Source organism: Tachyglossus aculeatus, chromosome 3 (assembly GCF_015852505.1).
Source record: "Tachyglossus aculeatus isolate mTacAcu1 chromosome 3, mTacAcu1.pri, whole genome shotgun sequence".
Classification (NCBI taxonomy): Eukaryota; Metazoa; Chordata; class Mammalia; order Monotremata; family Tachyglossidae; genus Tachyglossus; species Tachyglossus aculeatus.
The window spans coordinates 98,078,155-98,095,012 of record NC_052068.1 but is presented as its reverse complement, the minus strand read 5'-3'; the positions used below and the strand labels follow the sequence as shown (position 1 = coordinate 98,095,012).

At 42.6% G+C, this 16,858-nt stretch overlaps 1 protein-coding gene across 1 annotated transcript in view; it reads right to left on the bottom strand.

Annotated features, from left to right (window-relative positions):
• Positions 1-1,202: 1,202 nt before the first annotated feature.
• Positions 1,203-16,858, bottom strand: part of SETBP1 (SET binding protein 1) — a 366,235-nt gene continuing 350,579 nt past the window's right edge. Inside the window, 3 exon segments of the mRNA XM_038744019.1 lie at positions 1,203-1,410; positions 1,412-1,442; positions 1,444-1,831. Of these exon segments, the coding sequence (XP_038599947.1) occupies positions 1,285-1,410; positions 1,412-1,442; positions 1,444-1,831 (545 nt within the window). The 3' untranslated portion in view covers positions 1,203-1,284.

The window sequence follows — 16,858 nt, the reverse complement described above, 5'->3', positions numbered from 1 at the left end:
TCTCCATTTTGCACCATTGGGCGGGTCTTTAAGAAAGAAGTTTCTGGCTGTTCTCTTTTGATATGTATTAAGCTGAACACAATTTGGTCAACACCTTGGCCATCATACCTATGGGCACTCCAAGTGACTTAGAAGGTTGTCATTATTGAACACTGACTATCAGCTAAACATTATTTGAAACATTACGCTATGCCATTAGTCTCAGGGATAGCATTTTTAGCATGAGGGTCAGGGACAGAGGAAGGTGGAGGTGGTGGAAAGTTGTTTGCAAAGGTGTGTTTCCAAAGTGAGTGGGGTGAGTGTGCAAGATGGTATGGACCAAGAGGGTGGGCATGTCATGGAAAATCAGAAACGGTAGATGATAGGAGTTGGCATGTGAACCAGGAAGGAGAATGGGAAGGGGCAGGGTAATTTAGTTGTTTATCGTGGAGGCAGTGTAGGGAACAGTAGGAGAGTTGTTTGAGTTGTAACAGTCAGGAATAAGAGGGAGACTATCCGACTGTGTGCACGAGTGGGGGTATGTGTAAGGCTGTTTACTAGTCTTGCCTTTAACTGCTGCTAATCCTTGAAATTACACATCTACCGCTGAGAAAATATATAGCCAAGAAGAACAGTGGGGATTACATTTTCCCAAAGTCTAGCAATGTTTTAAAACCAAAACACTAACACAAAGTGAAAAACAAAATCATTTAAACTGGTTGCAACCAAGGAAGTTGATGAGTTAACACGATTTTCCTTACAATCGTTTCTAATGCAGTATGGCCTTCTGCAATTTAATTGGCTAGCAACCAAATCAGAATCAAATCTGCACCTTGGGTGACAAATGTTGTTGGGTGACTAAGCATACAACTGCTTTTTTGTGGTTGTGTGTTGCATGCGGTCTTTTTTGTATAACACAACACTTCAGAAGTGCTTCACTCTCCCAGGCGCTTAGTTCAGTGCTCTGCACACAGTAAGCACTCAATAAATACGATTAATTGATTGACTGATTGATTGATTCAGAACTATTGATTTCTTGGGAAACTGGAGCAGATCAGTCTGCTCCAGTCAAAGGCTCCTCACCCATGCTGCCCCAAGGACTCGGGATGGAACACCAACATCTAGACCGATAAGGTCTGCCCACATACCAAAGAGGAGAACGGCAAGCGCGATCCTGTTGCCAGTGGCCCCTGGCTCCCACCGCCCGCCACCCCCCGGCCCCCCGTTCCCTTTTGCACGCTGCAATTTGTCAGTCCGGATAGCGTCTGGCACTTGGTGCCGACATTCAGTTCATCCCGCCCGACCCTAGGGAAGGGCTTCGGTTTCACTGCCTCGAGATTTCCGGTGCCTTTTTGCCTTCACTTCCTCCTCCTGCTGCTGTCTGTGTTTCCTCTTCCCGCCTCTCGGTGTCCGGGACAGAGGGGAAGGGGTTGGGGGGAGGGGGAGGTGGAGGAGGAGGGGGGCAGGGTCTCCCTGGCCATATGGATGACCGCCTCGATGGTGGCCATGATGGTGTCCTGGCTAGCTGCCTGTTCCAAAACCAAAGGGTTCGGGGCAGGTCTCTGTCCTCGCTTGCTGGGGAGGTCAATGCATTTTTCCAGGATGGGCATTTGGTCTCTGGAGTCCTCATCGAAAGGGAGAGGCTGCTTGCGGGGACGGCCCCGCCTTTTCTTGACGAAGTTATTGCCTGTCTTTGATTGTCTCTGCAGCCGTTTGGCTTTCAGGATTTTGTTCACGTGGTCCAGGTTCTTCTTAGTGGACAGGATCTTGGTGTAGTCACACATCTTGCGCACCTCACACTGGATTGCTTCGATTTCTCGGCGCTTGAATCTTTTCTTCAGTGGGGGGGTGGCTGTGAGGAAGGAAGAGGGGAAAGGTTGAGCTCTTTTGGCATGATGGCCTAATAGAAATCAATCAATCAATTAATCAATGGTATTTATTGAGTGCTTGCTAGGTGCAGAGCACTTTCCTCAGTGCTTGGGAGAGGACAATACAACAGAGTTGACAGACACGTTCCCTGCCCATAATGAACAGGAAGACAGACATTGAGTAAATAAATAATTTATAATACATAATTTGAAGAGCACAGGCCTAGGAAACAGAGGATCTGGGTTCTAATCCCGACTCCGTCACTTGCCTACTGTGTAACCTTGGGCAAGTCACTTCACTTCTCTGTGCCTCAGTTTCCTTATCTGTAAAATGGAGATTAAATCCTTCTCCCTCCCACTTAAACTGTGATTCTCCAGGTGGGACAGGGACTGTGTCCAACCTGATTATTTTGTATCTTCATCATCATCATCATCATCATTAATGGTATTTACTGAGTATTTTCTACTGTGCAGAGCACTGTACTAAGCACTTGGGAGATTAAAAAAAATGGAATTGATAGGCACAATTCCTTCCCGCCCCAGAGCTTCGTACAGTGCGTGGCACAGAGTAAGTGCTTAACAAACATTATTATTGCTATCATGATTATAATGATTATCATTATCATTATTATTATCATTGTTCCTCAGAAACTATCATTTTCTGACCATGACACACACCCCATACTTCACTCTCACCTCATAACTTTAAATTGGCTGCATTTACCTCTAAGGGACCCTTTAAAATTGCATAGAGAATTAAACCTTGGTGGAAAAGCATTTCAGTGCTATAGTGTGACCTCTACCTCTTTTGTTAACACATAGATTTTCCATATTTACATTTTCTTATCAAAGGACTTGGGCAAATGTCAATTGGAAAAGTACTTGAGAGGAACAAATATGACCATAGAAAATATACAGAGTGATACCCAACGTAATTCAGAGACATCTGTTTTTGGAAAAAGTTACTCCAGAGATTAGTGAGAAAGACTACTGCAAAACTTTGGACCCGTAATTCTTCTATAATAACTATATATGTGGTACACTCAGTAATGTTTGTGTGAGTAATAACTACAATGAGCCCAATCTAGAATACTTAACTGAACCCTAACCCTTTCACAATACAACCAACTGAGCTGTCTCTATGACAATTTCCAAGTTCTTTTCCAAAGTAATGGACTACAAGATCCCATAACACCTATCTTCGAAATCACTTTCTCCTTTCACTATTCTATGTTGGGAGAACACCCATCCATTTTTTCTGATTCACTTCTGCTCCGCTCATTGAATGTCTGGAAAGTGCTGTTTCTGTATCCCAAAAGTCAAATCCACACCTGTTCTTTGGGCCCAGTGCCCTATTTCTAGAAATCATGATTGACATGACTTAGGGGTCATGTCTGTCTCAATCACCCTAAAGCCCCTTGGGTCTAAATTGGTGTTAGAAACTGTGAATTTCAACCTCGTTCATCATAGTACAATCACGTGATGAATCAGAATGGTCAGAGCTCACATTTCCAATTGCCAGCTAGGGTATCATGTGGCAATTCAGCAGATTGTGCTGGTTTACGGACAGGCTCTCAACCTGGTTACCAGGTTGTCACACAGAAACCATGAGGGGCAACTGCTTAACCTCTCTTTGTCTCAGTTTCCTCATCTGTAAAATGGGGATATGATATCTACTTCAGTGGTGAGCAAGGTATGAGGCAGAAACGGCCCAATCTTGTAACCAGTTCAGCACTGAAAACTAGGTATGTTGTAAGTGCTTAATAAACATCGGGACTTCTTAAAGAGATCTAAAGCAATTCTTCTATGAAAACATTCAATCCATGTTTCCCCACTCCTCAAAAACCACCAAAAATGTCTGGCTCTGCATCAAACAGAAACCCCCTACCTTCAAATTTCAGGCAATCAATCATTCCTTCCCCTCTTACCTTAAGTTACTGCAACCCAGCCTGCACACTTCAGCCCCACAGCACTTATGTCCATATCTGGAATTTATTTATTTATATAGATGTCTCTCTTCCCCTCTAGACTGCAAGCTCACTGTGGGCTGGGAATGTGTTATTTTATTGCTATATTGTACTCTCCCAAGCACTGAGTGCAATGCTTTTCACACAGTAAGCACTCAATAAACATGATTCAGTGAATAATACCAACCTACTCACTGTACCTAGTCTTGCTATCTCACCTCCAAACCCTTGCCCACATCCTCCCTCTAGCCTGGAACTCCCTCCCCGTTCATATCTGACAGACCACCACTCACCTCACCTTCAAAGACCTACTCAAATTATATCTCCTCTAAGAGGCCTTTCCTGGTGAAGCCCTCATTTCCTGTATTTGCCCTCCCTTTTGCATCACCTACACACTTGGATTTGTATTCTGTAAACATTTGATATTCACCCCATCCTCAGCCCCACAGCACTTGTATACATATCTTTACGCTCTCCCATTTCTGTTACCTGTAATTTATTTTAATGTGTCTCCCCACTAGACTGTAAGCTTCTTGTGGGAGGGATGGTGTCTACCAACTCTGTTGTATTATATCTCCCAAGTGCTTAGTGCAATACTCTGCATACTGAAGGCACTCAATAAATACCACTGATTGATCAATTGAAATAGCTCTAAAAACCAGAACACATCCTCCCATTCCGTTCTGATTTTTTCCTTGCCACTGTACACACAATCTTTAAGCCCATAATCATACCTGTGTGAATATTTCCATTGTGTGAATATTAATATTTTAAGGTTGTCCTAACTTGGCTACTCACCAAGCCTATTTCCCTTACAGAGATAACCACTGAGAAGGATAAGGTGAAGTAACATAACACTTTTGGACCCCCGCAGGAAAACAAAAATTAATTTTCTTTTAGCCATATGACTGGCTGCACCTTCATTTTTCTTCTTGCATAATCAGGTGAAATCTCAGGTGTTCAAGGAAGGCAGGGATCATAAGGAAATGATTTTGGTGGCAGAGATCCAGTTATATCCCAGGCCTGGAACAGACTCAGCATCTATTTCCACCTCTTCCTGGCAAATGAGGAAAGTGCTCTGATCCTCCGGGGCCTGTTTCTCCTTTGCTCTGGGACCAGATGAACAAAATTCCAGGTGCACCTCCTTTGTAGAGTTCTCCCCAACCCTGGACCATGGCCAAAAAGGAATTTTCTCTATTCACAATCGGATGTAGGCTAGGTACATTTCCCCAGTTCCCAAATGTCTCTCTGGGGGCAATGACCCCTCCCTACTTCCCCCCTAGAAGTTCTATGACTCTTTCCGGGACAAGTGGAAACAGTCAATTTAGACTTTATGAGAGCAATGGTACCTCACTTGATAAGAATAATTGTGGTAGATATTATGCAGTTACTATACATCAGGCCCTGTACTAAGTGCTGGGATAGATAAAAGATAATCAGGTCCCACATGGGGCTCCTAGCCTAAGTAGGAGGGAGAACACATATTGAATCCCCAGTCTGCAGATGAGGGAACTGAGGCACACAGAAACAAAGTGATTTGCCCAAGGTCACACAGCAGACATTTGGCAGAGCCAGGATTAGAACCCAGGTCCTCTGATTCTCAGGCCTGTGCTCTTTCCACTAGGCCATGCTTCTTCCAGAGACTCGCTTGAACCCTCCATGGTGCTCTGTTTCCTTAATAGATTTCCTACTAGACAAATGTGAGGGTCGAATTCCAACTCTGCCTCTTCCCAGTACCTAGACTAGCAGTTTGACCTAGTTGAGAACTACTTTTGTTTTCACTTACTATCTTTTTCTAATGTGTTTAGTTGTCAGGAAATACCTGGAGGGAGGGAAATTATCACAGAAAGTTTGGTATTAATCTAATTATAGTATCTATGGAGTTTTGACTGTGTGCACAGCACTTTACTAAGTACTCAGAATAGTACGATAGCACTAATAAACATGATCCCTGCCCTCTAAGTTTACCATCTAGAAGGGGAGACAAACACTACAATAAATTACAGATAGGATAAAATACTAAGAGTTTAAAAAAATTTACATAAAAGTTAGAGGTGGTTGTGAGTACCTAGGCACTCAGTTGTCTCAGAAATGCTGAAATGGCAGTTAGTGGATATCAAGTGGGGAGATTAGAAATGAACTGGGGAAGGCCTCAATCAATCAATGATATTTACTGAGCACTTACTGCTTGCAGAGCACTGTACTAAGGGCTTGGGAGAGTACAACAGACACATTCCCTGCCTACAAGAAGTTTACAGTCTAGGGGGCGAAGAGACAGAAATTAACATAATAATAGTAATAACAATAATAAATAATAAATAACAGAGAAGCTGTGATTTTTTAAGGGCTTTGAAGATGGGGAGAGGAGTGATCTTTCAGATGTTTAGGAGGAGGGGGTTCCCAGCAGGAGGGAGGGTGTAAGCAAGGTGTTGGTAGTAGGAAAGAAGAGAAGGAAGTATGGTGATTAGATTCACTTGACATGGACATGCACTTCAGAGAAAGGTCTACGTAGGAGGTAAAATCTGAAGAAGGCTGGGCTGCAAGCAGCTTAGTGAGCTTAGTTTGTCCATTTCTCTGCTTTTAAGTGGGACCATATAATAATAATAATGATGGCATTTGTTAAGCGCTTACTATGTGCAAAGCACTGTTCTAAACACTGGAGGGGGATACAAGGTGATCAGCTTGTCCCATGGGGGGCCTCACAGTCTTAATCCCCATTATACAGATGAGGCAACTGAGGCACAGAGAAGTTAAGTGACTTGCCCAAGGTCACACAGCTGATAATTGGTGGAGCCAGGATTTGAACCCATGACCTCTGACTCAAAAGCCCATGCTCTTTCCAATGAGCCACGCTGCTTCTCTGTAAGCATATGTAAGCCATCCTCGAGCGATATGAATTTATTCTATTATTAAAGATCCCAAACCAATCCAGTGTTTAGCAATCTTCCCTCAAGAACATTCCTTTCCATGTCTTCCTTCAATATCTCGAAGCTGCAGATGAATGTGTTTTCTTAATGGGTTACTAATTCATGTTCTATCCTTGATAAGATGTTCAAGCAGGACTAAATCACTTGTTGACCTCAGGTGTCATCATCTCTGGGACTGTCATTATTTTCAAGATTTTGCACAACCACTGAATACCTGAATTTTACTTTTTTCTACTTAAGATTTTTCTTTCGAAGTTGAACCTCATATGATTATCTAACCACAATTCTAACCTCTGAATGTTCATTTCTTAATACTGCTCCAGTTTCACTAGTGATAACAGCCTCCCCAATGCTAGTATTTGCAAATTACTCCATTATCTTCAAAAAATTTGGTGAGGCGCGGTACAAAATGTTCGCTTCAGCCAGTAATTTTAAAATTCTAAGGGGAAAAAAGGGTATCAATTTGGTTTGGCAGGCTAGGTTCTTTACAAATCCAGTATCATTATTGCTTATGATTTCACTGTCCTCTAAATGTTTACAGATTTTTCTCCCCTAAAATTGTTCCATTACTGGATGGTAATTTCTAGCCTCTTGTTGGAAGATTGGTTCCACATTTATTCTTCCCACCCCCAATCTTCTGGTATCTTGCCTGCTCTTTGTTATTTTCAAGAATAATTACGAGTGGCTTAGTAAATACATTAGCTCTTTTTTCTCATAATTCTCAGACAGAACTTGCCTACATTCAAAACTGCCATGCAAATCAATGACCTGGTTGGAGCCCTTTCCTAATTTTCCATGTCTTTACCTATTTTCTCTTTAGTTTCCTTTTAATGAGAGATGAGGTTGTTGAAGTTCTTCTTAGCTGTAATGTGATTAATCCCTTCTGTTATCTCTCTTGGAGTCAGCCTTCACAGCCAAAATACATTCTCCTAGCCTCATTCTTTATCTTCCCCTCAATGTATCTTGTGCATTTTCCTTAATTTCTGGTACTTTGAAATCACTGCAGTGGAGGCGTCATTTTCTTTTAATTATACTCTCTCGAGAAATGTAAAGTAATCTTTTTATCCTCCTCATTTTAGGATTTGATGCTCTCTCCCAGTGCTCTCTGACTAGATTTCAGAATTTCTCCCTGACTCCCCAATTTACTTTTGCAGTATCTAATCTGAGGAGCGCTGATTGGTGAAAGCATTTCTCTCTATCCTGCTTCTGAGTTGCTCGTGGAAACTGGTGCCCATGAGCTTAATCATTTTCACATTTTCAACCTGTTCTTCACTCTCAAGAAACCACTGCCTGGGAAAGATAGGATTGTGTCTATGAACTCAAATTGTACTGTACTCTCCCAAGTTCTTAGTATAGTGCTCTGCACACAGCAATTGCTCAATAAATGCCACTGATTGGTCCTCCTTGAATTGTGTTCTCTCCTTTCTAGATCAAGTTTTTTTGGTTTTGTTTGGAAAGATCTTTCTTCCACTGACATTTGGCTATTTATTTCACTCCTTAAAGTCCTTCATGAGAATTCCTACAGTTGTCCTAGCTCATTGTGGGCAGGGAATGTGTCTGTTGTTGTATTCTCCCACGCGCTTAGTACAGTGCTTGGCACACAGTTAGCACTCAGTAAATACAATGGAATGAATGTGTGGAGGGTGGTGACAGCTCTTTAAGGGCAGGGGTCATGTCTATTGTACTGTAGTCTCCCAAGCACTCAATAGTGTTCTGCCTGCAGTAAGCGCTCCATGAACACCACTGATGGATTGTAAAGACCATGGTGTGATTGACAATACCTTCCATTTTGATCATGAATAAAATCATTTATGTGTCTGTTGCTACTAGTTGCAGAACTGAGTACTTTCCAGGACTTTTCCTTCTAGATCTGTGTTGCTTCCTAAAGATTTGGATCAAAAAGAATCCCCCTTCATTTCTGACTGCTGTACACCAACTCAGTTTGCCTGCTACTGTTCTTTTCTAGATGCAGAATGCAATGCACCACGCTAAGGATCTTTTTCTTCCCTCTGTTCCTGATTTGAGCTTCCAGAGTGTGGGAAAATAAATGTGCTTTATCATTTAACTCCTGAGAAATTGTGGTTTTATGAATACAGAGGGCACAATGAACATGTCTGATTGCTATACTGATGTCCTTGAGATTGTCTTTCATTTCTCCTTACCTGTCCCGAAACACTGCCTCACTATTGGCAAGCCCCAATTTAGCTGGAGTAGTTCTAAATCTTCAAACAGAGCTCTGGACAATTTAAAAAAATGAATAAAACTGTTCTAGAGCTGGCCTGTTTTGCACTGACACCAAGATTACCTAGCTCACAAGGACTGGATTAGCCTTCCATTGGTACAGATGTCCCAGAATTCTTGTGACATTAACTCCACCCTTTACTCTGTCATGTTCCTGTCCTCAGTCACTGGGAGGAAAGCGGAGGACATGAAGGTTAAAAATAGAGACACCAAATCTTGGTTACCAACAAAAATAGTAAGGCTACTCTCTTCTGACGTTCTCCCTTCCCCCCGATCTTCTAGTAGCTTGCCTGCTTTTTTGATATTTTCTAGAAAAAGTATGAGTGATTCAGTAAAACTGTTAGCCCTTTCCCTCACAATCCTACAACTTAGATACTCTAGACACTGTCTTTTTCTAAATGCAAAGCAATGCCCTTGTTGGAGCCCATTATTAAATCATTGGGGAGATATCGTTCCTCAAATTATTAAATTGTAGTCTGACTCTTTGAATGATGTTTGCCTTATGGAGATTTTCTGATAGACAGGATTAAGGTTTGGATGGTATCCCAGAGATGGAACTGTGGCTTAGTATGCCATTTGTCCATTCTTGAATTAAAGAATTCCAGAAGGGCATCATATGCTATTCACATTTAGGGCTTTAATTGGTCTTTCATGGTTACATTTAGTACCTGGTCTGGTTTGATTTAGTCTTACCCCCCACCCCCCAAAGATCCTTTACTTATTGAAACCTCTTGGATTAAAAAAATTAGAGAAATCCTAAGCGGATAGGCTCCCTCCTGAAGGCTTAACTGCTTTTTCTCTCTTTTACTAGAGTGGCTTTTCTTTATAGTCTCCCATTCTTTTGAAGGTGAGTAAAGTCAGATTTGTGGGGTTGTGTGGGACAAAATGCAATAAATATAGTTCTATTACAACATCCTTAGCCCCTGTAATCACACAGAGCTGGTTTTGCACCCTACAAAACCTGAGGGAATTGAATACAGGGTTTTCCATTTTTGCCTCTGATCTTAGCAGGAGCCTTCAATTGCAGCCAGCAATGAGATTCCCTGAGAATGGGGGCAAGTTCTTCAAAAAAGCCTTCACTTAATTCAGGCCAACCTGTTAACCCCTTATCCCTGTTGATGGCGCTTAGTGAACAATTCACAGTTATTCAAGACCTGGCTGCAATTTGGTTGCTGCTGGTTTTAAAAAAATGACTGAAATATACCAACAATTGAGTATTTCATTTCTCACACTCAAACAGAAAAATACCAATTGTTTTGGCCCAGGGACATCTGGTTTCTTCAGGGAAGACAAGGTCAGCATCTTCCTTGATTGACGTGTAGCCCATCATATTTCTGGTATGCTCATTTGGAGTGATATTCCTCCTTCAGTATGGATCAAGAGGCTAGAGCTTCCACTGCCTTGTTGTAATAGTGTGTATTTTTCTTCATTCACAGGCAGCTCACATTTTTTAAAATAGTATTTGTTAATAATAATAATAATAATAATGGCATTTGTTAAGCGCTTACTGTTTGCAAAGCACTGTTCTAAGCGTTGGGGGGATACAAGGTAATCAGGATGTCCCACAGTGGGGCTCACAGTCTTAATCCCCATTTTACAGATGAGGTAACTGAGGTTCAGATAAGTTAAGTGACTTGCCCAAGGTCACACAGCAGACATGTGGTGGAGCCGGCATTAGAACCCATGACCTCTGACTCCCAAGCCCGTGCTCTTTCCACTGAGCCACGCATGAGCCAGGCACTGTATTAAGCACTGGGGTAGATACAAACTAATCAGATTAGACACAGTCCATGTCCCACATGATGCTTGCAGTCTTATTATTAATCACATTTATTAAGTGCTTACTGTGTGCAAAGCACTGTACTAAGAACTTGGGAGAGTATAATATAACATCAGGCACAATACCTGCCCACAACAAGCTCACAGTCTAACCCTAATCCCCATTTTATAGGTGAGGTACCTGAGGCACAGAGAAGTGAAGTGATTTGCCCGAAGTCACACAAGCAGACACGTGGCAGAACTAGGTTTAGAACCCAAGTCCTTCTGACTCCCAGCCCTACGCTTTATCCACTAAGCTACGCTGTCTTCCTGACTTATTAGAAGAGGCTAGATGTGTTGTTACAGCTTTCAGGGAAGAAGATAAATTCTTCCACTAGATTAACCTCAGTTTTAATGGGGTTGAGTTTTTTCTTCCCACTTCAGCAGATCAAACACTTACCTTGTTTAATCCCCACCCACTTCTTTTGAGGTTTCAGATTGCTGTTGCTATTTTAAGGGTGTGTCAAATCACTTTCTCACTATCTCCCAGATATAATAATAATAATAATAATAATAATGATAGTATTTGTTAAGCACTTACTATGTGCCAAGCACTGTTCTAAGTGCTGGGATAAGTACAAGGTGATCAGGTTGTCCCACGTGGGGCTCACAGTCTTAATCCCCATTTTACAGATGAAGTAACTGAGGCACAGAGAAGTTAAGTGACTTGCCCAAAGTCAGACAGCTGACAAGTGGTGGTGCTGGGATTAGAACCCATGACTCCTAAGCCCGTGCCAGGCTTCTCCACTATTGGTATAACCTAAGTATCATTGAAAACTGCATTACCTCTTCCAGTTTAGGGTCCTGAAGGCCTGAACTTCTTACCTAGCACTGGCCTACTGTTTGACCCTATGAAACAATGGGGCCTAGTGGAAAGAGCACAGGACTGGGAGTTAGGGGACCTGACTTCTACTCCCTGCTCTGCCACTTGCCTGCCGGGTGATCTTGGGCAAGTCATTGAACCTCTAAATGCCTCAGCTTCCTCACCCACAAAATGGAGATTTAATACCTGTTCTCCCTCTGAATTAGACTGCGAGCCCCATGTGGGATCTGGTTATCTTGTATCCACACCAGCACTTAGTCCAGTACTTGGAAAGTAGTAAACGCTTAACAAGTACCACAGTTAGTCTTCCTATTAGGTAGTTTTAACTTCTCTATGACCCACTGATTCGTCAGTTATAAAATGGGGACAATAATACCTGCTTTTCCACACTTTCTGGTGATGTTGTAGAGACTGATGTAATTCCTGGTGGGAAGGAGCATTGGAAAAATATAAAAGAGGTCTACAAATTCAAAGTATTATTATTTTTGTTATTATTATCATCATTATTATTGTTATTTAGATAGAATATGCATGGCATAAATAAAGGACCGCACCTTCTACAGGGATCTTGTGAGCAGTGGTTCATTATGTCTAAATTGGAGTTTAATGAACAGGAGTATTCCTCTTTCTTGCTCCCTCTCTCAATCCCTACATACAGCACTGATTCTACATTAAAGATACATATTGGTTTCAATCCTTGGGTTTGAAGCTGGAACACATTTTTTTATGGCATTTATAAAGCGCTTACTATGTGCAAAGCACTGTTCTAAGCACTGGGGAGGTTACAAGGTGATCAGGTTGTCCCACGGGGGGCTCACAGTCTTAATCCCCATTTTACAGATGAGGTAACTTAGGCACAGAGAAGTTAAGTGACTTGCCCAAAGTCACACAGCTGACAACTGGCGGAGCCGGGATTTGAACCCATGACCTCTGACTCCAAAGCCCGTGCTCTTTCCACTGAGCCATGCTGCTTCTCTAAAGTAATATTCTGTTTTCTACCAATGAACACCTAAAAGACATATGCTGTCCAGACATATCTTCACCAAACATGATGAGTCAAAAGAGGCCAAAATTGCTAAAAGGTCCCCATTTTATTTGGGACCTTCCCCTGCCACAGTGGATCACATTCTAAACTTGATCATGGTATTAAAAGGAAAAAAGTTACAACTTTAGCAATATTCAAACATAAATTTGGACAGTCCACAGGCAGCAAACTCTCCTTCCTCAATGTGAGGGTTGATAGTGTGAGAGATGAGAGCTCATTCATCATCTTTCCATTTTGGAGAATATAAATTATTGGCTCATACCACCATGTGGCTTGGATTCTGTAGAAAGTTAGTGTAAACAAACCCAAGTTACAATGCAAGGAATAACGGAGTGAGTCATAAACAAAACACAGACATATGCTCTCATATAAATAAGGGCCTGGATCACCCATTTCCCAAAGTCTGGTTCCCATTAATTACAAAACAAAATGCATTTTCCATATGTAAACCCCAAATCACTTAACTTGGGAGACATGGCAGACAAAAGACAGGAATGTTGATGTTTTGGTACCAAATAAGGCTGGATCTGAATTTTGGGAGGGACCCAGACACTTCGAAAATGCCTACAGAAAGTGGAGTCCAAATGAACTAGCAGATTAGCCTTCAAAGGTTAGCAGGTCAAAGTCCAAAGAACTTGCTTTAACCAGTGCCCAAACAAAACGCCTCTAGATCTTTCAAACTTCTGGTTTTTCTGGCTTTGATGCCTTTTGCTGGGCAGATGGAGTGGGCTGAAGGGAGGGTGGCTCTCAATGATTCAAGACACTGACATTTATATGACGCACTGAACTGGGCACATAGCATAATCAATTAATTAATCAACAGTATTGATTAGCAGGCTTACTCTTTTTTTAATGGTATTTATGAAATCCTTACTAAATGCCAGGGGCATTAAGCACTGGGGTAGATAGGAGCTAATTAGACTGGACACAACCCATGTCGTACATGGAGCTCAAAGTCTTAATCCCCATTTTACAGAGGAGGTAACTGAGGGACAGAGAGTTGTCACTTGCTCAAGGTCATACAGCAGACAAGTAGCGGAGCTGTGATTAGAACCCAGGTTATACTGACTCTCAGTCCCATCCCTAGTCAATAGGCCATGCTGCACAGTACTCTGTGCAAAGCACTGTACTTAATAATAACTGGAAGGCTACAACAGAGTAGGTAGACAAGCATAAATGACAGGGACTGGGGAGCAACAGAGTTTGGAGATCTATTGTAATGACATCATACATGTCATTTGGGGGAAGCCCATCCATATCCACCAGTTCCCTAGAGGAGGACTCCTAATGCAGAGGCTTTGTGTTCTCTTCCCTAATCCCTGTAAACATGAGCCCATTTACAGCCCTGATAGACGGTGAGCTCCCTGAGATCAGGGGTCCTGTCTACCAACTGTATCTTACTCTCCCAAGCCCTTATTAGTACAATGATATGCATGCAATGAGAAGCAGTCTGGCCTACAGAACAGAGCACAGGACTGGGCATCAAAAGGACCTGGGTTCTAATTCCAGCTCCACCACTTGTCCTCTGTGGGACTTTGGGTAAGTCACTTCACTTCTCTGTGCCTCAGTTACCTCATCTGTAAAATGGGGACTAAGACTTTGAACCCCATGTGGGACAGGGACTGTGTCCAACCTGATTAGCTTGTAACTACCCCAGAGCTTAGTACAGCACCTGGCACATAGTAAGCACTTAATAAATACCATAAAAAAAGCTCCACCACTAGTCCTCTATGTGCCCTTAGGCAAATCACTTAAATTCTCTGTACCTCAATTAGCTCATCTTAAAATGGGGACTGAGATTGTGAGCCCCACATGGGACATGGACTGTGTCCAACATGATTAGCTTGTATCTACCCCAGTGCTTAGTTCAGTGCTTGGCACATAGAAGCTCTTAACAAATGCAATAAAAAATAGGGATTCAATAAATCGGGAATCAAACAAGAGTCGAGCTTTCTCCAGCAGGATGAGAAATTGCTATGTGAGTGGAACGGAGAGTATGTCCTTCCCTAAACTCTCTCCATCCAGTTCATGAGATATAAGAGGGTTCTGGGCTTCCTTCTTAAAGATCCCTCACCCAAGAAGAGTGGACAAGTTGGATTAATCTAACACCAGCTGTGAATCCTCTGAGGGCACACCTATCATAACAAAAGGCTGGGAAAACCTACTGTACTTCCTCAAGGAAGCGCTGTATACTCAGCCCTTCTGATTGGCTGCTCCTAAGAAGAAGAGTTAGTTAAGAGCTACCCCCTATAGCCTCCTGTGGGCAGGCAAAGTGTCTACCAACTCTGTTGTATTGCAGTCTCCCAAGCGCTTATTATAGTGCTCTGCACATGGTAAATGCTCAATAAATACCATGGATGGATTAATGTTTTCATATGTCTCAATGTTACTTCCCCTCCATCATTCCTTTTAAGGCAATTACTCTAACAGGCAACCTCTCTCTCTTACACCCAGAAATACTCTCAACAGCACTTAGTACTGTGTCTGGCACATAACAAATACCATAAAGAAAAAACACCACCACCAACAGCAACAAAACTACACTCACTTTCCATACAGGGCACCATTTAGAAAGCTCAGAGGATAAGGAACAAGGAAGCTCCAGAACTGGATGGGTTACAGAAAAGTAAAATGCTTTAGAGATGCCAAAAAATGGGTTGTGTCCCTCCTAAATGGGAAACCTTAGTATTGTATTACGAAGGGAAATGCAGTCATGCTAGGTCTTTTAGGTGGGCACGGGACTCAGACCAACTAGTCCCCACACTCAGGAGGGCAAGAAGAAGCCAGGAGGCTTACTCTAAGGTGCCCTTCCTGAGGGAAGTGGGGTTATCGCCTTCTAGGGCAGTGTTTGGGGTTGAGCCAATTACAGAGGGATGGATGGGGAAGGAAGAAGGGGGGCCAGCTGGCTGGAGGAAAATATATTGAACATCTTGGGGTGAGAGGTTGTGAGCCATGCATCTGAGACAAGAAGACATAGGGAAGAATTGTTGCTGTGATCCAGGATGGACAAGGGACAAAGGGAGGGATGGGAGATGATACTGGGCTTGAAATGGAATTCTTTTTTATTGTTACCTGTTTAAGAGTATTATTATTAAACATTACTGAGATCTCTAATCTTGGTGTTGGCCTGAGGGAGAAGCTGGAGGAGTAGCACCAGGTGCTGGAGAGACATGTGGACTCGGAAGCCACAGGAAATGGAGGAAGCACTTTCTCCGAAAGTGTCCTGTAGCAAGGTCCGGCCCGGGGCCGGGTGTAGGTATTTATTCGATTCATTCAATCATATTTATTGACCACTTATTGTGTGCAGAGCACTGTACTAAGTGTTTGGGATAGTTCAATATAACAATGAACAGACACATTCCCTGACCACGACGACTAGCCCCTGATTCATTCAATTGTATTTATTGAGTGCTTACTGTGTGCAAAGCACTGATGACTCCTTCACCTTCAGAGAAATGCCTGGCCCTCAGACTAAGGGTGGTGGCAGTGATGGGGAACAGGGATCTGGGGTGCTCTGGGCAGAAGGTTGGTCCTCAAACCTGGCGATTCAAGGAGGAAGAAGTAGAGGGCTTTAGGACCCAGTGAAGTCTGACCAAAATCTGGGGGCTTCGAAAGCGACACGGGGGCTCTCTCCACAGAGACTTAGGGCTGAAAATGCCTGGTTATGTCACAGGAAGTAGCAGTCAATTTAGTCTACCTACATGGACACACAGAAGCAACATCACTGAACACAAAGGATCACTACAGAAGTACCACACACATCTCAAAAGTTAAGCTCAGCAAAATGGTTACCCAGCTCTGAGTTTTCTGTTTCTCTTCCCTCTGGTTTCCAGCCTTGCAATTCAAGACCAATTGAAATGGTTGTGCGAGATTCTACAAGTGACAGTGCTTACAGGGACTTGCTATCATTTTTGTTTCTATTACTTATATTTATCCTTGTCCTTATCTTTTACATTCTTTAATCTTTCCTTTTGTCTCTGTCACCAGTCACCTTCCCTACCAGACTGGGCCCCCTTTTTCCTCTCCTCCTCCCCATCCTTCCCCGCCCTACCTGCTTCCCCTCCCCACAGCAGTTGTATATATTTGTACAGATTTATTACTCTATTTTACTTGTACATATTTACTATTTTACTTGTTTTGTTAATGATGTGCATATAGCTATAACTCTATTTGTTCTGACGATTTTAACA